Genomic DNA, 24,161 nt, shown 5'->3' on the forward strand with positions numbered 1-24,161 from the left:
TCATGTTCTTCTCAAGTGCAGATGGGACATTCTCAAACATAGACCATATATTAGGACACAAACTAAGTCTCTGCATGTTCAAGAAGACTGAAATGTCAAGCATCTTCTCAGATCACAATGGCATGAAACCAGAAATTAATTACAACAAAAACAGTCAAAGACATTCAAACACATGGAGGTTAAATAGCATGATATTAAACAACAAATGGGTTATGAAGGAGATTAAGGAAGAAATTAAAAACTTCCTGGAAACCAATGAAAAAGAACACACAACAACACAAAATCTATGGGACACAGCGAAAGCAGTCCTGAGAGGGAAGTTCATAGCACTATAAGCCTACCTCAAGAAACAAGAAACATTTCTAATTGACTTTCTAACCCTACAACTTGAAGAACTGAAAAGTAAACAAAAAGAAAAACCTAGAGCAAGCAGAACAAAATAGTGAAGGTCAGAGCAGAAATTAACAACATAGAAAAAAATTTCAAAAGATCAATGAAACAAAGAGCTGGTTCTTTGAAAAAATGAACACGATTAATGGACCCTAAGCCAGACTCACCATGAAACAAAAAGAGAAGACCCAAATACACAAAATCAGAAATGAAAAAAAGAGAAGTTACAACAGATATTACATAAATACAAAGGATCATTAACAAATATTATGAACAATTATACACCTACAATTGGACAATCTAGGCAAAATAGACAAATTTCTAGAAACACACAATAACCCAAACAGAAACAGGAAGAGATAGAAAAATCAGACCAATAACAACTAAGAAAATTGAAGATGTAATCAAGAAACTCCCAGCAAACAAAAGTCAGGGCCAAGACGGTTTCAGGGGGAGTTTTACTTAACATTCAAAGAAGAACTAACACCAATTCTCCACAAACTATTCCAAAAAATCCAAGATAAAAAAAGACTTCCAAACTCATTTTATGAAGCCAGTATAATTCTAATTCTAAAACCAGATAAAGACACTAGAAGAAAAGACAGCTACAGGACAATAACCTAATGAACTTAGATGCCAAAATCCTTAACAAAATAGCAAATTGGTTGCAGCAATACATTAAAAACTTATTCATCATGACCAAGTGGGATTCATCCCAGGGATGCAAGGCTGGTACAGTATTTGCAGATCAATAAATGTGATACACTACATAGATAAAATGAACAATAAAAGCCATATACTCATATCAATAGAGGCTGAAAAAGCATTCAACAAAATCCAGCATCTATTTCTGATAAAAATGCTCAGCAATGTGAAAATAGAGGGATCATATTGGGGCATAATAAAGGCCATATAGAAAAAACCCACAGCCAACATCAGACTCAGTGGGCAAACACTAAAAGCATTCCCCTTAAGAACAGGAACAAGACAGGGATGCCCACTTTTGCCACTCTTATTTGACATACTACTGAAAGTATTAGCTGCAGCAATTAGACAAGAAGGAAACATAAAAAGGATAAAAATTGGAAAGGAGGAAGGAACTGAAACTGTCATTTGTAGATTGTATGTGAGTTTATTCCGCACACGGATGGACGCACGCAAGGGTTAACAAGGACATTCTGCACACAGATGCCTTGGAGTGCTGCTCAATCCTTAAGAACAATTCAGAACAAAGTCCTGCACATAGGCTCGCTCCTCTTTGCCTGTAAACAGGAAGGATGAGATATTCTTAAGAGAAGCACTGACCTTTGAGTAGGGGAAATAGTTAGATTAGTTATCTTGATAGGAACTGGGACCATGGCAAACCCTTTGGCTATAAAAATAAACAGCTGCAGGACTTCGGGGCTGCAGTCTTGTCTGTCTTTGTGTGTGTTTGTGTTTTTTCTTCATTTCGCAGACCCTCACCACAACAAGTGGTGCCCGAACAGGGACCCAAAATACGGGACCAGAGAAATTCCCTGCGGTCGAAAAGAAGGGATAGCGAAACCAAAAGGGTAAGTACCCCAGAATTAAAAGTAAATTCAGGGGAACTTTCGGGATAAAAATGGGGAATTCCCCTCAATGGAACAGGAGTATTTAAAGCTCCTCAAACGTTTGTTGCACTCCACTGGAATTGAAGCAACTGACAAGCGCTTCAAGAAATTATTTAAGCATATAAATCAGAAATGTTATTGGTTTGCTAGCCAGAATAAAGTACAGTTTAATTTGAAGGAATGGAAGCAGGTAGTGAGAACTATGCAAGGTCCTACGGAGCCATATACTGATTTCTTATCTCGGTTAACAAATGCTGTGATGAGAGGAATCGGTCAAGGAGAAGCTGCTAGAATAGTTTTGCAGTCTCTAGCTTTCGAGAACGCAAATTCAGAATGTAGACGTATACTACATTTAAGTCCCTTAAAGGGGCAGGGTGCCTCCCTAGGTAATTATATATGGGCCTGTGTAGGAGTAGGTGGCCCAGAGCATCATGCTGTTTTCACTACTGCCTTAGCCTCAGTCCTTAATAATAAGGGAACATGTTACAATTGTGGAAAGCCAGAACATTTCAGAGAGGATTATAGAAAAAAGAAAAAGGTGGAGGTTAAAGATACTAAGAAAGAACCTCCAGGCCTTGGTCCTAAGTGTAAAAAAGGCCATCACTGGGCTAATAAATGTTTTTCCAAAAAGGACAAAGATGGGAATTGGATTAACCCTGCTGAACCTTAAAACACCCCACAGTCGGGAAACGCCCAGAGGGGCCCACAACCCTGGGGCCCCCAGAAGAATACAGGGTCTCTGCAATTCCCTGTCAGCAATGGCCTGTAACACCAGCAATCATTAGGGTAAAAGATTTAAGGGCAGCTACAAAGGGCAGTGCAGCGGCGGACTTGCCTGTAAGCCAACCTTACACTCTCTCCCCCTCTGGAGGAGTTTATAAATGATCTACTGGGGTTTTGGGGCCACCTCCGGAGAAATATTTGGATTGCTACTAGGGAGGAGTAGTTCTATTCTCCGAGGCCTTCAAGTCCATCCAGGGGTTATTGATTCGGATTACAAGGGAGAGATAAAAATTATGGCTCAAGTATCACAAACCTTGAGTTTAGCCGCTGGGGAATACATTGCTCAACTGCTCCTCTTACCTTATCATTCTTTTAAAACTCAGAATGTTGACAGACAGGGTGGTTTTGGGAGTACAGAAAAACAGGTTTTTTGGGAAACATTGATCAGTGACTCTTGCCCACCTCTGAAGTTAACTATTCAAGACAGTGTATTTGAGGGCCTTGTGGACACGGGTGCTGATGTTTCTATCATAGCTCTCAAGTTTTGGCCACCCTCATAGCCTTATCAAGCCATGTCCGTCACTTTGTCTGGACTAGGATCCACTAATCAGGTATTTCAAAGTGCACACAAATTATTGTGTTATGGCCCTGATGGACAAACTGCCCAAACTCAATTTTATATAGTGGACGTCCCTATATCTGGGGCCGAGATTTATTACACAATTTGGGGCATTTTTACAGATACCACATTTGCCTCAATCAGTAAAAAACATGATGCTTAATATGAATTTTAATCCTGTGCCTTCGGAAAACTTGTAGCCACTGTTTTGCAACCTCGAGCCCTACCTCTTAAATGGTTAACTGAAGAACCAAAATGGGTGGAGCAGTGGCCTCTGACAAAAGAAAAGCTCGAGGCTTTAAAACTTCTAGTGAAACAACAGTTAGAGGATGGTCATATAGAACCTACCACATCTCCATGGAACTCTCATGTTTTTGTAATTAAGAAAAAGAGTGGCAAATGGAGATACCTAATAGGTTTAAGGGAAGTTAATAAATGTATAGAACCTATGGGGCCTCTTCAGCCTGGCCTTCCATTGCCATCCATGATTCCTGAGTCCTACAAAATCTTAGTCATTGTTTTGGAAGATTGTTTTTTTCATGATTCCTTTACAAGAACAGGACAAAGCTAAATTTGCTTTTACTATCCCTGAGTGTAATAATGGCAGGCATATTGAATGTTATTAATGGAGGGTTTTACCCCAAGGAATGATTAACAGTCCTACTTTATGTCAAGAATTTGTGGACAGAGCTTTATAACCCTTACGAGAGAAGTATCCTCAAATTATTCTGTATCATTACATGGATGATATATTGCTAGCAGCTCCTACTTTAACTGAAAGAAATCTTTACTATAAGGAGCTTAAAGAAGGCTTACAGCAATTTAATTTATGTATAGCCCCTGAAAAAGTACAATTAAAACCTCCCTTTAATTATTTGGGCTATACTCTTGGGGAGCGACAGATAAAACCACAAAAGATCAATATCAGAACAGATCAATTAACTACTTTAAATGATTTTCAAAAATTACTAGGAGACATAAACTGGCTGAGGCCTTCTTTAGGAATCCCTACTAGTGCTTTGCAAAATCTCTTTGCAACACTACAAGGAGATGCTGCCCTCCACAGTCTGCGAACTTTGATTCCAAAAGCTCTCAAAGAGCTAGAGTTTATAGAACAAAAAATTTCGGAAGCACAATTACACTTTTATGATCCTACTAAGCCAGTGCAGCTCTATATCTTCCATGCCTCTCATTCCCCCTGCTTGGGACAGGATGCCAAAGTTTTAGAGTGGTTGTTTTTGCCTAATAAATTCAATAAAAAATTAACTACCTACCTAGACAAAATTGCTTACCTTATCTACAAGGGCCGGAGGCACTTATGTCAACTGGCTGGGTTGGAGCCAAGTTCTGTACTTACGCGCCTGCAGCACAAACAGATTCAAAGAGCAATAGAAAACAATGAAAACTGGCAGCTGGCCCTAGTGGGATGTCCAGGTCAATTTGACAATCATTATCCCACCACAAAGCTATTCAGCTTTCTTAAGGAACATGTCATTTTACCTTATAACCCAATTTCTGATATTCCTGCAGAAGGACCTACGATTTTTACAGATGCCACCAGCAAAGGCTATGCTGGCTATTGGACTAAGAATCAAACAAATGTTCAAAAATCGCTGTGGTATTCAGTGCAAAAGTCAGAATTATGGGCTATTTGTTTAGTTTTACAAGACTATGCCCAGATACCTGTTAATATTGTCTCTGACTCTCAATATGCAGTACTGACCACACAGTTAATTTCACAAGTGTCTCTTCCTTTGATGCCTTCTTCTTCCTTAGAAAAGTTAATGTCTATATGGTTCCAATGTATTACCAAAAGACAGATGCCAGTGTTTATTACTCATATTCTATCTCAATCAGACTTGCCAGGTCCCCTAAGCCAGGGGAACCAATATATTGATAAATTACTTATTGTCTCTGTTCAACAGGCCACTGAAGAGCACACTTTATATCACACTAATGCTTCAGGGCTCAGAAAAAGATATAATTTAACCTATAAACAAGCAAAACAGATCTTTCACAACTGTGATATTTGTGCTCCTCACAATTCATGTGCTCTACCCCCAAGAGTGAATCCTCGGGGTCAAGATGTTAATCAAATTTGGCAAATAGATGTTGTCCAATATGCACCTCTTGGAAAGTTAAAATACATCCATCATACCATTGACACTTCACATTTCCATTGGGCGTCTGCTATGTCTAATGAAAAAACTGACTCGGTTATTTCTCATTTATTAATCTGCTTCACAGTCATGGGGAAGCCAAAACACATTAAAACAGATAATGGCCCAGCTTATTGTTCTAAAAAATTTGCTGACTTTTTGAACCAATACAAAATCTCACATAGTAAGGTATCCATCCCTTTTAACAGTCAAGGACAAGCCATCATCGAATGTGCAAATCGCACTCTACGATCTTATTTAAAAAACAAAAAGGGGGAATACGAGGTATGAGACCTAAAGATATTCTACATAAAGTATTATATACTCTCAATTTTCTAAATTATTGGGATCAAATTGGTATGACTGCTGCAAAAAAACATTTTGCAGAAGAGCAAACAATGCTCACAGATAAAGGCTTGGCTAGCCCTCTCTGGTACAAGACACTAGATGGAGCCTGGAGAGAGGGAGAACTTCTGCATTTGGGGTTTATGTTTCCACAGGGGAAGCGTGTGAGTGGCTACCCAACCGCCGGCTAAAGTGGAGGTAATGAGCAACTCTCAGCCCGTGGATGACATGCTGTTCCATGCTTTCTCCCAAATGAGCACAAATAGTACCATTGCAGTGGGAACCCAGCAAGCCAAGCCCCCTACATGGGGTCAACTGAAGAAACTGACCCAGGAAGCCGAGAATGCGCTTCGCTGTCAGAACCAGCTGCAGACACCAACTAATCTTTTGCTGGCAATGATGGTCGTTATCACATGTCAGGTAAGTATAGCCTCAGCTATCCCCTATTCCTACTGGGCTTTCATTCCATACCCCCCTCTGATACAAGGAGTGACTTGGGGAGAAGATGAAATCCCTGTCTGTACTAATAACACTTTCATATTTCCCGTTCCTTCCTGCGGAGGATGGCTACTCATCCCTCCATTCTGCACACTGATGTTAGTAGTAGGATACCCTGCATGCATTGGTCATAATAAGTTTTGCATGAATCCTTCACATGAGGCATGGGGTCTTCGTTATAACCACTCTACCTTTGCCTCTTCTGTTATGTTGTCAGTAAAAGGATTTAAGGTGAACAAGAATCAGGCTATTACTTCTGATTTGGAAAGTTATTTAACTTTATGCCCTCTGCCACAATTAGAGCCAGGATTTCAGCATTTAGAATGGACTCCCTGCCGGGGTCATAATCCCTCTGTCCTACTAAATGACACTGATAGTGGAGTTGTTATTACTGATTGGAGTCCCCACGGACAATTTCAGGAAAAATTCTCTAAGCACAATCTATATTGGCACAAACATGGTCAGAGTCTGTTGGGCCAAGGAAATGAAACTGTAATTTGGCAGGAAAGTGGTCTTATTCCTCCCATGCCTCACCTTCAAGGTCATCCCAAAAGCCAGGGCCACATATGGAACCTTTTGGCTGTAGGAGAGCCGATCCATGCATGGATAGGTAAAATATTATTAAATCTTTCTAGTAGTAGTCCTTTTTTTTTTTTTGTCAATTTACATACTAATGGCTCCTATTGGGGTCAAGTCTGTGTACCCTACCCTTATCTATTGGTTGCTGGAGAATGGACAAGGAACAAAAGCAATGAAGAAATTCATTGTTGGAATTGCCATTTTCTCCAATGCGTTAATTTCTTGTGGTGGAATGCCTTTAATTGGACACGAGACAGCCTTTTAATCACCAGAACCAGAAAAGAACTTTGGTTGCCTGTTAATCTTACAAGACCATGGAGTGAATCTGCTGGGCTTACAGCCCTGTACAATGCTGTGGACACTATTTTAAAGCATTCGTGTCAAGTCATCGGATTGATTATAGCTGCCATTCTTGGACTTGCTGCTGTAACTGCTACTGCTACTGTTGCCAGAGTGGCTCTACATTAGGGTATCCAAACTGCAGAGTTTGTTCAGAACTGGCATTGGGATTCACATTTATTATGGCAACAACAACAAGAATTGGACTCTCAAATAGCAATGGACATTCAAAACTTAAAACAAACTGTTGAGTGGTTGGGAGATCAGATTTCTGTGCTGTCCACAAAATCTGTGTTAAAATGTGACTAAAACTTTTCCCATATTTGTGTCACTCCTTGCCTTACAATGTATCAGAGGGTTGTGATAAAATTAAGAGAACATTAATAGGTCATGCTAATCTAACTAATAAATTCTAGGTCTAGAGAAAGAAATTGAAAATACTTATAGCAACAACTTGCCTTCTCTCATGGGAGGTCATATTTTAGAAAGCTTGGCTGATGGAATAGCAAATTTAAATCCCTTTGGACAAACTAAGACTCTTATAGGCACTCCTCTTAGTAATACCATTGTTTTACTTATAAATTTGTTTATTGCTTTTCTAGTCTTCCGCCGATGGTCCCAGCAGCAAGTAGTAGATAACAACAACCAAAATATGCTGTCAACCTTACAGCATGTAGCATCTCAAATAAAATAAAAAAGGGGGAAATGTAGATTGTATGTGAGTTTATTCCACACATTAATGGACTCATGCAAGGGTTAACAAGGACATTCTGCACACAGATGCCTTGGAGTGCTGCTCAATCCTTAAGAACAATTCAGAGCCAAGTCCTGCACACAGGCTCGCTCCTCCTTGCCTGCAAACAGGAAGGATGAGATATTCTTAAGAGTAGCACTGACCTTTGAGTAGGGGAAATAGTTAGATTAGTTATCTTGATAGGAACTGGGACCATGGCAGCCCCTTTGGCTGTAAAAATAAACAGCTGCAGGACTTCGGGGCTGCAGTCTTGTCTGTCTTTGTGTGTGTTTGTGTTTTTTCTTCATTTTGCAGACCCTCACTGCAACAGTCATTATTTGCAGATGACATGATATTGTACATAGAAAACCTTAAAGACTCCATCAAAAATCTACTAGAACTAATAAATGAATTTAGCAATGTAGCAGGATACAAAATTAACATCAAGAAATCGACGGTATTCTTATACACCGAAAATGAACTCACAGAAAGAGAAACTAAAAAACAATAAAATTTACCATTGCTGCAAAAAACACTAAGATACATAGGAATAAACTTAACCAAAGAAGTAAAGGACCTATTTTTTAGAAAACTACAGGACATTGAAAAAAGAAATAGAGGAAGACATAAAAAAGTGGAAACATATACCTTGTTTATGATTGGATGAATTAACATAATTAAAATGTCCATATAACCCAAAGCAATTTATCGATGTAAATGCAATCTCCACTAAAATACCAACGACATATTCATAGAACTAGAACAAATACTCCGAAGTTTGTATGGAACCAAAAATAACCCCAAATAGCCACAGGTATCTTGAAAAAGAAGTACAAAGTACCACATATCAGATTATACTTACAAAGCTATTTTAATCAAAACAACCTGGTACTGGCACAGGAATAGGCATACAGATCAGTAGAACAGGACAGAGAACCCAGAAATTGACCCAAGACATTATGTTCAATTAATATTTGACAAAGATGGCAAGAGCATACATAGGAGAAAAGACAGCCTCTTTAATAAATGGTGTTGAGAAAATTGGACAGCTACATGCAAAAAAATGAAGCTAGACCACCAACTTATACCATACACAAGAATAAACTCAAAATGAAAAAAGACTTAAATGTGACTCATGATTCCTTAGAAATCCTAGAAGAAAATGTAGGCAACAAAATTTCAGATATCACATGCAGCAGAATTTTCACTGATACAATGCCTAAGCCAAGAGAAACAAAGGAAGTAATGAACACATGGGACCATATCAAACTAAAAGTTTCTGCACAGCAAAAGAAACAACCATCGAAATGAAAAGGGAGCCCACTATATGGAGAGCATAATTGCCAATGATACATCAGTATAAGGCCTTAATTTACAAAATTTATAGACTACTCATACAACTCAACAAAAGTAATACAAAGAATCCAATTGAAAAATGGGCAGAGGATCTAAACAGACATCTCTCCAAACAGTACATACAAATGGGCAAGAGACACGTGAAAAAATGCTCAGCGTCATTAATCATTAGACAAATGCAAATTAAAAGGACTATGAGGTATCACCTCACGTGTGCCAGAATGGCTGTCATCAACAAATCATCAAACAAGTGCTGGCAAGGGTATGAAGTGGAGACTCTGGTTCATTGCTGGTGGGATTGGAGACTTGTGCAGCCGCTATGGAAAACCACATGGTGTTTCCTCAAAAAATTAACAATTGAACTGGTATTTGACCCAGTAATCTCACTTCTAGAAATACAGTCTAAGAAGCCTGAAACAACAATTAGATAGAATATATTTACCCTATGTTCATAGCAGCACTATTTACAATTGCTAAAATCTGAAAACAGCCCAAGTGTCCATCAATAGGTGAGTGGATAAAAAAGATGTGTTGCATATACACCATGGAATACTACGCACCTGTAAGAAAGAGAGATCTCTTATCCTTTGAGACAACATGGAGGGACCTGGAAAGTATTATACTAAGCAAAATAAGCCAATCAAAGAAAGACAAATATCACATGATCTCATTTATTAGTGGAATATAATAAGGAATATAAGCTGCTAAACAAAACAGACCTAGAGACATAGAAGTAGGGTACAGACTGACATACTTGAGAGGAGGAGGGTAGTGGGGAGGGAGGAGATAAACCAAAGAATTTATATGCATGTATGAGTAACCAATGGACATAGACAACAATGCTGGGGGTAGGGGTCATGATTAGGAGAAGAGTGTCAATGGGGGAAAAAGGAGAAACATCTATAAAAAAATTAATTAATTAATAAAGTAATAAAAAAAGAAAAATCATACTTCTGTGGGGGTAGGGGGGAGAGATAAAACCATTTCATTTTCAGGCCTGCAAGGATTTACCTAAGATATTTTAATAAAAAGTAAGATGCAAAATGAGTACAATTAAAAACCATACTACAAAACTATTTTAATTATGTACTTATTTTATGTCTTTATGTATAATTTTTTTACCTTGACTGTCAAAGGGTGATAAATTGATCACTTTTGTTGGAAATTTACTTGGTGTAATACGCCTGGTAGAGATATCTTGATGGTATGAGAGCATATTTTTGTTTTTAAATAAATCCATACCTAAAAAAAATTTACAAAGAAAAATTACAAGAAGACTTTGAATATTCACACTACTCCTCCAAATCCCTGTCTTAGTTATGAATATATAGTTTTCTTCCCACATTTTTATTACTTCACTTGTTTATTACTGAAGTTTCTATAAATTATTTCATTATATTTTCTTCTTTTTCTTTATTCTGTAATCCTTTATAGTATATTATTTTTAAAAAATATCACCTTTATTGAAATATTACAAATGTTCCCAATTATTTCCCCCTTATCTCCCTCCGATCCTCTTCCTCCCCTCCCAAGCCTTCAATGCACTATTGTCTGTGTCCCTGGTCAGTTAATTTCTTCCCACCTCCCTATCCCACCTTCCCTTTGAGATTTGTCAATTTGTTCCATGTCTCTGGATCTGTTATTCATCAGTTTAATTTGTTCATTACATTACACATATGAGTGAGATCATGTGATGCTTGTCTTTCTCTGACTGGCTTATTTAACTTAGCATAATACTCTCCAGGTTTTTCGATGCTTCCTCAATGGGTAAGTGACACTTCTACCTTACAGCTGTATATTATTCCATTGTGTAAATGTACCAAGGCTTTTTTATACACTCATCTACTGATGGGTTGTTGGGCAGTTTCTAGATTTTAGGTATTGTAAATAGCTCTGCTGTAAGCATAGGGGTGCATATATTCTTTCTGATGGGTGTTTCAGGATTCTTAGAATATAATCAGAAAAGTGGGATCATTGGGTCAAATGGAAGTTTCATTTATAATTTTTTGAGAAAACTTCATACAGTTTTCCATAGTGGCTCCACCAGCCAGCATTTTCACCAGCAGTGCACTAGGGTTCCCTTTTCTGCATATCCTCTCCTGCACTTGTCCTTTGTTGATTTGTTGATGGCGGCCATTCTTGCAGGTTTGAAGTGACACATTGTTATTTTAATTTCTATCTCTTGATAATTGGTAATGATGAGCATTTGTTCATATATATCTTGGCCATCTGTGTGTTCTCTTTGGAGAAGTGTCTATTAAATCCTGTGCCCATTATATTTATGCATTGAAAATTTTTTCTTTTAAAATTGTTTTTCTTTTATTGATTTTGGAGAGAGAGGAAGGGAGAAGAAGATAAAACCATTTCATTTTCAGGCCTGCAAGGATTTACCTAAGATATTTTAATAAAAAGTAAGATGCAAAATGAGTACAATTAAAAACCATACTACAAAACTATTTTAATTATGTACTTATTTTATGTCTTTATGTATAATTTTTTTACCTTGACTGTCAAAGGGTGATAAATTGATCACTTTTGTTGGGAATTTACTTGGTGTAATACACCTGGTAGAGATATCTTGATGGTATGAGAGCATATTTTTGTTTTTAAATAAATCCATACAAACTATAACAATGAGAAAGAACTCCAACTGGTCGCCTTCCACATTTTTTTTTTAAATGTTATAGTTTATATGTTTTTTATGCAACATTTATTAACTTATTTTTGTTACAAATGTTTCTTCTTCACCCCCACCCCAGACACCCTCCTCCCAACCCTGCACTCCCAACTCCAGTATTGTCATCTATGTTCATTAGTTACACACATGTACATATAAGTTCTTTGGTTTATCTCTTCCCTTCCCCCACCCCTTCCTCTGAGGTTTGTCAGTATGATCTGTACTGCTTTCTATGTCTCTGGCTCTATGTTGTTCATTATATTCTACAAATCAGTGAGATAATGTGGTATTTGTCTTTATCTGATTAGCTTATTTCACTTAGCGTAATACTCTCCAGGTCCCTCCACATAGTATCAAAAGAAAAGAGATCTCTCTTTCTTACAGCTGCATAGTGTTCCATTGTGTATATGTACCACAGCTTCTTTTACCCACTCATCTATTGATGGACATTAGGGCTGTTGTCAGATGTTAGGAATTGTAAATAGTGCTGCCATGAACATAGGGTTAGATATATTCTTTCTGATCGGTGTTTCAGGATTCTTAGGATATATTCCTAGAAGTAGGATCACTGGGTCAAGTGACAGTTCAATTTTTAATTTTTTGAGAAAACATCATATTGTTTTTCATAGTGACTGCAGCACTCTGCATTCCCATCAGCAGTGTACTAGAGTCCCCTTTTCTCTACACCCTCATCAGCACTTGTTCTTTGATGATTTGTTGATGATAGCCATTCTAGTAAGTGTGAGGTGATATCTCATTGTTGTTTTAATTTGCATCTTTTTGATGATTAGTGATGTTGAGCATTTTTTTCATATGTTTCTTGGCCATTTGCATGTCCTGTTTGGAGAGGTATCTGTTTAGGTCCTCTGCTCATTTTTTTTTTTTTTTTTTAATCCTCACCCAAGGACATTTTTCCATTTTTTGTTCAGATAGAGTAGGAGGGAGAAAGAGGAAGAAAGAGAAAGAGAAACATCAACGTAAAGGGGACATATCGAATGGCTGCCACCTACACGAACAACCAGGGCTGGGGACAAACTGCAACCGAGGTATGCACCCTTAGCCTTAGGGGAACCAAACCCAGAACTCTCTGAACCACAGGCCAACGCTCTAACCACTGAGCAAAACTGGTCAGGGCCTCTACCCATTTTTTAATTGGTTTCTTTGTCTTCCTTTTATTGAGTTGTAAGAGTACTTTATATATTTTGGAAATTAACTCCTTATCTAATGTATGATTGGCAATTATGCTCCCCCATATAGTGGGTTCCCTTTCCATTTTGATGATTGTTTCTTTTGCTGTGCAGAAGCATTTTAGTTTGATGTAGTCCCATGTGTTTATTTTTTCCTTTGTTTCTCTTGCTTCAGGCATTGTATCAGTGAAAATTCTCCTGTGTATGATGCCTGAAATTTTGTTGCTTACATTTTCTTCTAGGTTTTCTATGGATTCACAAGTCACATTTAAGTCTTTTATCCATTTGTAGTTTGTGTATGGTATAAGTTGGTGGTCTAGTTTTATTTTTTTGCAAGTAGCTGTCCAATTTTTCCAATACCATTTATTAAAGAGGCTGTCTTGACTCCACACTATGGTCCTGCCACCTTTTCAAATATTGAGCAAAATGTCTTGGGTCAATTTTTGGGTTCTTTGTTCTGTTCCATTGATCTATATGCCTATTCTTGTGCCAGTACCACGCTGTTTTGATTACATTTGCTTTGTAATATAACCTGATGTCTGGTATTGTGATCTTTTTCAAACTTGCTGTGGCTATTCCAATTTTTTTTTTTTTTGTTCCATATAATCTTTTGAAGTATTTGTTTTAGGTTTGTGAAATATGTTGTGGGTATTTTAATTCAGACTGTATTGCATCTATAGATTGCTTTGGGTTGCATGGACAGTTTAATGATGTAAATTCTTCCAATCCATAAACAAGATATATGTTTCTTCTTTTTTATATCTTCCTCTATTATTTTTTCAACATCCTGTAGTTTTCTGAAAACAGGTCCTTTCTTTGGTTTAGTTAATTCTAGGTATCTTTTTTTTTCTTTTTTTTTGTCACAATGGTAAATGAGATTGTTTTTTAGTTTCTTTTTCTGTGAGTTCATTATTGGTGTATAAGAATGCTGTTGATTTCTTGATGCTAATTTTGTATTCTGCTACTTTGCCAAATCCATTTACTAACTCTAGTAAATTTTTGATGGAGTCTTTAGGGTTTTCTCTGTACAATATCATGTCATCTGCAAATAGAGTTTCATTCCTCCTTTCCAATTTGTAACCTTTTTATTTTTTATATTTGTCTAACTGCTGTGGCTAAGCCTTCCAGTACTATGTTAAATAAGAGTGGTGAATGTGGGCATCCCTGTCTTGTTTTTTTGTTCTTAAGGAAAATGCTTTTAGTTTTTGCCCATTGAGTAGGATGTTGGCCATAGGTTTGCCATATATAGCCTTTATTATGCCCCAGTATGATCCCTCTATTCTCACATTGCATCCCTATAATGAATCTCTCTTTGCCTTGGTGAATAATTTTTTTAATGTATTGCTGCATCCTATTTGCTAATATTTTGTTAATGATTTTAGCATATGTGTTCATCATGGATACTGGCCTGTAGTTTTCTTTCTTTGTATTGTCTTTATCTGATTTTTCAGTTAGAATTATACTGGCCATATAAAGTGAGTTTGGAAGCCTTTCTTCTTTTTGGATTATTTGGAATAGTTTGAGGAGAATGGGTGTTAAATCTTCTTTGAATGGTTGGTAAAACTCCCCTGTGAAGCCATCCAGGCCTGGGCTTTTGCTTACTGGGAGTTCCTTAATTACATCTTCAATTTTCTTACCTGTTATTGGTCTGTTCAAGGTTTCTATCTCTTCCTGCTCCAGTTTTGGGAGACTATGTGTTTCTAGAAATTTGTCCATTTTGCTTAGATTGTCGAATTTGTTGCCATATAATTGTTCATAGTAGTTGCTAACAATCTTTTGTATTTCTTTGGTGTCAGTTATTTCTCCTCTTTCATTTCTGATTTTGTGTATTTGGATTCTTTCTCTTTGTTTCTTGGTGAGTCTAGCTAAGGGTTTATCAATCTCGTTTGTCTTTTCAAAGATCCAGTTCTTTGTTTTATTGATCCTTTGAATTGTTTTTTTGGTTTCTGTGTCATATTTTGGTTTCTCTGATCTTTACTATTTCCTTTCTTCTACTTGCTCTGAGGTTTTCTTTTTGTTTGCTTTCTAGTTCTTTACGTTGTGAGGTTAGATAGTCTATTAGAAAATTTTCTTGCATGTTGAGGTAGGCCTGTAGTGCTATGAACTTCCCTCTTGGAACTGCTTTTGCTTCATCCCATAGATTTTGTGTTGTGGTGTCTTCATTTTCATTGGTTTCCAGGAAGTTTTTTATTTCTTCCTTTATCTCCTCTGTAACCCATTTGTTGTTTAGTAACATGCAATTTAGCCTTCATGTGTTCAAATGTCTTTACATCTTCTTGTTGCAATTGATTTCTAGTTGCATGCCATTGTGATCTGAGAAGATGCTTGAAATGATTTCAATCTTCTTGAACTAGTAGAGACTTAGTTGGTGCCCTATCATGTGGTCTATCTTTAGGAATGTCCCAGGTGCACTTGAGAAGAATGTGATTCTGCTGATTTGGCGTGTAATTCTCTGTAGATATCTATTAAATCCATTTGATCTAGCACTTCATTTAGAGTCTGTGTTTCCTTGCTAATTTTTTGTCTAGAAGATCTATCTAGTGATGTCAGCGGGGTATTGAAGTCCCCTGCTATGATTGTACTGCTATTGACTTCTTCTTGGAAGTCCTCCAGAATATTTTTAATATATGTTGGTGCTCCTATGTTGGGTGCATATATGTTTATGAAGTTAATATCTTCCTTTTGGATAGATCTTTTCAATATTATATGTAGTGGCCTTCTTTGTCTCCAGTTATGGCCTTGATTTTGAAATCTACTTTGTCAGATATGAGTATTGCTATCCCAGCTTTTTTTTTTGCTTTCTATTTGCTTGAAAGATTTTTTTCCATCCCTTCACTTTCAAACTATGTGAGTCTTTTGTTGTGAGGTGGGTCTCTTGTAAACAACATATATGTGAATCATGCTTTCTTATCAAGTCAGCTACTTTGTGTCTTTTTATTGGAGCATTCAAACCATTCACATTTAAGGTGATAATTGATATGTACTTATTTTTTGCATTTTTGTTTAGTGTGGTTCTATTTTTCTTTCTATTTCTTCTACTATTACAGCAGTCCTTTTAGCATATCTTGCAGTGCTGGCTTGGTGTTAATATATTTCCTTAGCCTTTTTTTTTTTTTTTTTGTCTGGAAAGCTCTTTATTTTACCATTTATTTTGAATGATAGCCTTGCTAGATAGAGTAGTCTTTAATTCAGATCCTTGTTTTTCATGACCTTGATTACTTCATGCCACTCCCTTTTGGCCTGCAGTGTTTCTGTTGAGAAGTTAGTTTAGAGCCTTATAAGGTTTCCTTTGTAGGTAACCTGTTGCTTATCTCTTGCTGCTTTTAGGATTCTCTCTTTGTCTTTATTTTTTGGCATTTTAATTACTATGTGTCTTGGTGTGAACCTGTTTGGGTTGTTTTTAGTTAGGGCTCTCAGTTCTTCTTGAACGTGAATGCCTTCTTCCTTCCCCAAGTTAGGAAAGTTTTCTGTCATTATCTCTTCAAATATATTCTCTAACCCTTGCCCATTTTCTTCCTCTTTGGGGAATCCTATGATGCGAATGTTACTACGTTTCTAGTTGTCCCACAGTTCTCTTAAGCTATCTTCTTGTTTTTTAATAGTTTTTTTTTCTTCTGGTTTTCTGATTGGTTGATTTTTTCTACCCTGTCTTTTAATTCACTGATCCAGCTCTCAGCTTCCTCTACTGTGCTGTTTAGTCCTTCCAATGTGTTCTTAATTTCTGCAGTGTCATTCTTCATTTCCACTTTGTTGGTTTTCAATGTTTCTCTATCTTACTCATGGTGCTGATGTTCTTACTCATGCTGCTGAACTTCCTTAAGATTATGGCTCTGAACTCTACATCTGATAATTTGCTTAACTGCATTTCATCGATCTCATCTTCAATAGATTTCTCTTGTTCTTTCATTTGGGATTTGTTTCTTTGTTTCACCATTTAGGCTATCCCAGTGGTTTTTGGAGCCTGTCAAATTTTCCCTGTGGGTGTCGGTGTTCTGCTGTTTGTGGCTCCCTCTACTGAGCTTGGATAAGCCTGGGTAGGCCTATGTTAAACACCACTGTCAAGTCTTACTTTCCTGGGTAGATTTGCAAGCCCAGGAAAGTTTCAGTTATACTCTAGCTTTTCCTGGAGACTAGAAGTCTCAGTTACTCAGTGACTTGGAATGTAGCCCTGTTGTTCTGCATAAGATTTCCAGAGGGTAGGATAGATGCTGGTTGTTAATGAGCCTCAGTTTGCATTTCTTTGCCACATGTGGGAAAGGCTTAAATCCAAGGAGGGGCTGCTACTTTTCCCCACAGTTCAGGGAAGGAGCACAGTGGCCACAGTCCTTTGTGGCCGCCACTCAACCAAAAGTCTGAGTGTCCTCCAAATCCTGGGTGTCCCCACAGAGTTCCAGCCCAGTCTGCCCTCCCTTTGCCGTAGCCCCCAGGTGAGTGGCTGTGGCTATTTTACACTCTGTCCTGGCTCTCTGTGCTGTGGAGCTGGCTTGGTCTTTATTTCCCAAGGGCGCTGCTCACAGCTTAGACTGCTGCTGTCCATGGGCTCCCAGCCAGCCACCCTCTCCAGCCTCCACAGATCCTACCAGTGTCCCTGTTTATGGTCCTGTCCTGCTGCTTTTCTGTTGCTTTTTTTCTGAGGATTTGTCTTTATTTTAGTTGTAATTCCTGTATGGCCCTGGGAGATCATCTGTGTAGCTTCTATTCACTCCGCCTCCATTTTCACATCCTCTATGCCTATCTTGTGTGCAGTTGGGTCCTACAGGCCTCTGTGGTGCCCTGCACCCTGCAGGTCCCATGGGTAACTGGACCACATAGTCCCTTTGGGGACCTGGCTCTATGTCTGTGTTATGGGCTGTGGGTCACACAGGCCTCTCTGGTGCTTCAGCACCCTGCAGTTCCCATGGGTAACTAGATCGCACAGACCCTGCTGGGCCACTGGCTTCTCTGGTGCTTCAGCACCTCACAGATTCCATGGGTACCTGGATGGCACAGTCCCTGCTGGGTTGCACAGGCCTCTCTGGTGTCCCTGCAGCCTGCAGGTTTCATGGGAAATCAGCTGGACTGCACCAGTCCCTCTTGGGCTCTGGTTTCCCACCGCTCTTGTGGGTTACTGGGTCACAGAGGCCTCTCTAGTGCCCTCACGCCCTGCAGGTCCTGTGGGCAGACAGTTGGATAGCACCAGTCTCTCTGGGGCTCCGGCTTCCCACTGCTCTTCTGGGCTGCTGGGTTGCACAGGCTTTTCTGGTGCCCAAGCACCCTGAAGGACCCATGGGCAGCTGGATTGCACCAGTTCCTCTTGGGCTCCAGATTCCCACTGCTCTTGTGGGCAGCTGGATTGCACAGTCCTTTGGGAAGCCCCAGGTCCAGCTGCTGGTGGCTGGGGAGTGCTGCTGCCCAGTGGGGCTCAACTCCTGCTCAGCTCTTGCTGTAATTTTTGGGGATGAATCTCAGCTGCTGGTCTGTGTTTCTTTTGCCCGGTGATGCATGTCTTCTTTCCAGCCTCTGTTGCTGAGAGTATATCTCGACTCTGATATGGCTACTACTATGGGGGATGGTGCTAGGCTCCTGGCTGTCTGCGGCTTCCAGGATCAGCACCTTGGGAGCTACACTACTGTGCACAGGTCTGCGTTGACACAGAGTGTCCACTGGTCCGATGGTGCCAGGTGTGCTGGTGGGCTCAGGTTGCTGGGCACTAAAGCGCTCCCACTGCCTCCTCCAGTGGAATCTTCCAAAATGGTGGGACCTCCCCACAGTGCAGGAAGAAGTGCCCTGAAGAGCCGCTTACAGCGGCAGCCGGCTGCTCCAGTTTACAGCACAGGAACCTTCTGCTCTGCATTTCTGCACTGCAAGGGTTTGGTTGTCCACCTTCTCATCCACCTTCACGTCCACTCACACTCTCTCACACATAAGCTCACTCTCGCACACACTCACCCTCCCTCTGGTCCTTCCCACCGCCATCTTCTGACAGTCTATTATGTCTTCTTGATGTACTGTCTTCTTTATTATTATAAATGTCCATGTCTGTTTCTTCTTATCTTTTTTATCTGAAAATCTGTTTTTCAGATTTAATTGTGACTACACCTTCTTTTCCCTGGATGTCATTTTCTTGCAGAATCATTTCCCACACTTTCACTTTGAGTCTACAGAAGCTTAGATTTGTCTTGTGCAGGTATCATATGGTTGGCTTTGTTTTTAATCCAGTTTGCTACTTTCTGCCATTTTATTGGTGAGTTCAGTGTATTTACATTTAGAAATTATTTACGTATTAGAATTTCTAATAGCCTTGTTTTTTGTTGTTTTCTTGTGGCTCTGTGTCTTCATTGTTTCTTATCCCTTGTGTTTCTGTCTCTTGTTTTAGTTTGGTGGTATTCTATGAGTTTTCCTCTATTTTCTTTCTCTCTCTCTCTTATTATTATTTTTTTTCATGGCTCACATATATTTTTATTATACATTTTATTTTCAATTTATTTTTGTTACAGATGTTTCTCCACCCACCCCCCCCACTGATTCCTCCTCCCTGCCCTCCCAGCCCTATCCCCAGCTTTGTTGTCTATGTCCATTGTTCCTGCACACATGCATATACGTTCTGTGGTTTATCTCTCCCTCACCACCCCCTATTCCGGGGATTGTCAGTCTCTACCCCACTTCCACTTCTCTGGGACTACCCCAATCCTCAGACTGTTATGTTCATTATATTCCACAAATAAGTGAGATCATATGATACTTGTCTTTCTCTGTTTGGCTTGTTTCACTTAGGATAATACTTTCCAGGTCCCTGCTTGTCATCTCAAAGAATAAGAGATCTTTCTTTCTTACAACTGCGTAGTACTCCATTGTGTATATGTACCACAGCTTTTTTATCCATTTGTCTACTGGTGGACATTTGGGCTGTTTCCAGACCTTAGCTATTGTAAATAGTGCTGCTACAAACATGAAAGTACATATATTATTTCTGATTGGTGTTTCAGGCTTCTTAGGGTATATTCCTAGAAGTGGGATCACTGGGTCAAATGGTAATTCAATTTTTAAATTTTTGAGGTAAAACCATATTGTTTTCCATAGTGGCGGCACCAGTCTGCATTCCCACCTGTAATGTACTAGAGTCCCCTTTTCTCCACACCCTCGATAACACTTGTTGTTTGATGATTTGTGGATGGCGGCCATTCTGACAGGTGTGAGGTGATACCTCATTGTTGTTTTAATTTGCATCTCTCTGATGATTAGTGATGTTGAGCACTTCTTCATGTGTCTCTTAGTATCTTGGATGTCCAGTTTGAAGAGGTGTCTATTCAGCTCCTCTGCCCACTTTTTAATTGGGTTCTTTGTCTTCCTTTTGTTGAGTTGTATGAGCACCCCTTATCTGATATATCATTGGCAAATATGCTCTTCCACAGAGTGGGTAGCCTTTTAATTTTCATGATTGTATCTTTTGCTGTGCAGAAGCTTTTGAGTTTGATGTAGTCCCATGTGTTCATTTTCTCCTTTGTTTCTGTTGCCTTAGGTGATGTATAAGTGAAAATTCTGCTGCGTATGATGTCTGAAATTTTGTTGCCTACAGTTTCTTCTAGAATTTTTATGGATTCATGAGTCACATTTAAGTCTTTTATCTATTTTGAGTTTATTCTTGTGTAGGGTGTAAGTTGATGGTCGAGTTTCATTTTTCTGCATGTAGCTGTCCAATTTTCCCAGCACCATTTATTAAAGAAGCTATCTTTACTCCACTGTATGCTCTTGCCACCTTTGTCAAATATTAATTGAGCATATTGCCTTGGGTCCATTTCTGGGTTCTCTGTTCTGTTCCACTGGTCTATATGCCTGTTCTTGTGCCAGTACCAGGCTGTTTTGATTACACTGGTTTTGTAGTATAACCTGAAATCTGGTAATGTGGTCCTTCCTACTTTGTTTTTCTTTTTACAGATTTCTGTGGCTATTCGAGGGTTTTTTTGTGTGTGTGTGTGTCCATATGAACTTTTGAAGTATTTCTTGTAGTTCTGTGAAGTATGTCATTGGTATTTTGATGGGGATTGCATTAAATCTATAGTTTGCTTTGGGTAGTATTCACATTTTAATGATGTTTATTCTTCCAATCCATGAAGAAGGTATGTGCTTCCACTTCTTCATATCTTCCTTTATTTCTTTTTCAATGACCTGTAGTTTTCTGCAAATAGGTCCTCTGTTTCTTTGGTTAAGTTCATTCCCAAGTATTTTAATTTTTTTGCCACAATGGTAAATGGGATTATTTATTTTTTTTACTTTCTCTTTCTGAGTTCATCATTGGTGTACAAGAATGCCGTCAATATCTTGATGTTAATTTTGTATCCTGCTACTTTGCCAAATTAATTTATTAAGTCGAGTAAATTTTTGATGGAGTCTATGGGGTTTTCTACATATAGTATCATGTCATCTGCGAATAATGACAGTTTCACTTCCTCCTTTGCAATTTGGATCCCTTTTATTTTTTCTTCCTGTCTGCTGTGGCTAAGACTTCCACTACTATGTTAAATAAGAGTGGCGAAAGTGGGCATCCTTGTCTTGTTCCTGTTTTTAAGAGAAATGTTTTTAGTTTTTGCCCTTTGAGTATAATGTTGGTTGTAGTTCTGTCATATGTGGCCTTTATTATGTCGAGATATGATCCCTCTATTCCCACATTGCTGAGCATTTTTATCAGAAATGGATGCTGGACATTGTCAAACGATTTTTTGGCATCTATTAATATGATCATGTGGTTTTTATTCTTCATTTTGTTTACGTGGTGTATCACATTTATTGATTTCCAAATATTGTACCAGCCTTGCATCCCTGGGATGAATCTTACTTGGTCATGGTGAATAATTTTTTTGATGTATTGCTGGATTAGATTTGGTAATATATTGTTCAGGATTTTTGCGTCTATGTTCATCAGGGATACTGGCCTGTGGTTTTCTTTCTTTGTAGTGTTTTTTCTGGTTTTGAAATTAGAATTATGCTGGCCTCATAAAATGAGTTTGGAATTCCTCCTTCTTGAATTTCTTGAAATAGTTTGAGGAGAATGGGTGTTAGTTCTTCTTTGAATGTTTGGTAAAACTCCCCCGTGAAGCCATCCGGGCCTGGACTTTTGTTTGCTGGGTGAGTCTTGAATACATTTTCCATTTTCTTAGTAGTTATTGGTCTGTTCAAGGTTTCTTTCTCTTCCTGCTCCAGTTTTGGGAGACTGTGTGTTTCTAGAAATTTGTCCATTTTGCTTAGATTGTCGAATTTGTTGCCATATAATTGTTCATACAAATTATTAACAATGTTTTGTATTTTTGTGGTGTCAGTCGTTACTTCTCCACTTTCATTTCTGATTTTGCGCATTTGGGTTCTCTCTCTTTGTTTCTTGGTGAGTCTAGTTAAGGGTCTATCAATTGTGTTTATCTTTTTGAAAAACCAGCTCTTTGCTTCATTGATCCTTTGATTTTTTTTTTTTTTTTGGTCTCTATGTCATTTATTTCTTCTCTGATCTTTACTATTTCCTTCCTTCTACTCGCTCTTGGGTTTTCTCTTTGTTTGCTTTTTTATTGTTTAAGTTGTGAGGTTAGACAGTCTACTAGAGATTTTTCTTGTTTCTTATGGTAGGCCTGTAGTGCTATCACTTCCCTCTCAGAACTGCTTTCGCTGCATCCCATAGATTTTGTGTTGTTGTGTCTTCATTTTCATTGGTTTCCAGGAAGTTTTTAATTTCTTTCTTGATCTCCTCGGTCATCCATTCATTTTTAAATAACATGTTATTTAGCCTCCAGTTGTTCAAATGTCTTTGCATGTTTTTGTTGCAATTGATTTCTAGTTTCATGCCATTGTGATCTGAGAAGATGCTTCATATGATTCCATTCTTCTTGAATTTGTAGAGACTTAGTTTGTGTCCTAACATGTGGTCTATCTTTGAGAATGTCCCATGTGCACTTAAGAAGAATGTAAATTCTGTAGTTTTGGGGTGTAATTCTCTGTAGATATCTATTAAATCCATTTGGTGTGGTGCTTCATTTAGGGTCTCTGTTTCCTTGCTAATTTTTTTGTGTAGAGGATCTATCCAGTGATGTCAGTGGTGTGTTGAAGTCCTCTGCTATGATTGCATTGCTATCAATTTCTCCTTTGAAGTCTTCCAGAAGATTTTAAATATATTTTGGTGCTCCTATATTGGGTGCATATATGTTTATTAAGGTTATATCTTCCTGTAGGATAGATCCTTTCAATATTATGTAGTGGCCTTATTTGTCTCTAGTTTTGGCCTTCATTTTGAAATCTACTTTATCACATATGAGTATTGCTACCCCAGTTTTTTTTTGCTTTCCATTTGCTTGGAAGATTTTTTTCCTTCCCTTCACTTTCAACCTATATTAGTGTTTTGTTGTGAGGTGGGTCTCTTGTAAACAACATATATGTGAGTCATGCTTTCTTATCCAGTCAGCTACTCTGTGTCTTTTTATCCTGGTTATAGTTGCTAGCCCAGGTATGGTACAGTTATCCTCTAGTTTTTTGTGCAGAGGCTATCAGTAGCAGTTACTTGAAGAGCCTTGGCTTCTCAGTTGAATGAGAAACTCCCTCAGGTATTCAGCATAAGGGGATTTCCCTAGGGTGGGGCAGATGCTGGTTGTTAATGGGCCTCGATTTGCATTTCAATGGCTCCCAGGTGGGGTTGAATCTCTGAGGGAGAGGAGCCACCTCTTCCCAGAGCCCTGGGAAGGAGTAAATGATTACTGTCCTGTTTAGCTGCAACTCAGCAAAAGCTCTGAGCACCCTCCGAGTCCCCAGTGTTCCCACACAGTTCCAGTCTAGTCCTCCCTCTCTCTGCTGAAGCCAAGGTGAGTGGCTGTGGCTATTATAGCATCTGTCCTGGCTCTGCACTGTGGACCACTTGGGAGTTTAACCTGAGGGTGCTGCTCACAGCCAAGGCTGCTGATGTCTGTGGGCTCCCAGCCCCCTCTCGGGCCTTTGCAATCCTATCAGGATCC

The 24,161-nt window shown here is 38.7% G+C and overlaps 1 protein-coding gene across 1 annotated transcript in view; it reads right to left on the reverse strand.

Annotated features, from left to right (window-relative positions):
* The window catches only part of LOC118616897 (coiled-coil domain-containing protein 7-like), a 172,591-nt gene that overhangs the window by 56,800 nt on the left and 91,630 nt on the right, over positions 1–24,161 (reverse strand). Inside the window, exon 10 of the mRNA XM_036242454.1 lies at positions 10,456–10,575. Coding sequence (XP_036098347.1) covers positions 10,456–10,575 — 120 coding nt within the window. The remainder of the gene's footprint in view (positions 1–10,455; positions 10,576–24,161) is intronic.

Source organism: Molossus molossus, unplaced genomic scaffold (assembly GCF_014108415.1).
Source record: "Molossus molossus isolate mMolMol1 unplaced genomic scaffold, mMolMol1.p scaffold_m16_p_1, whole genome shotgun sequence".
NCBI classification, from domain to species: domain Eukaryota; kingdom Metazoa; phylum Chordata; class Mammalia; order Chiroptera; family Molossidae; genus Molossus; species Molossus molossus.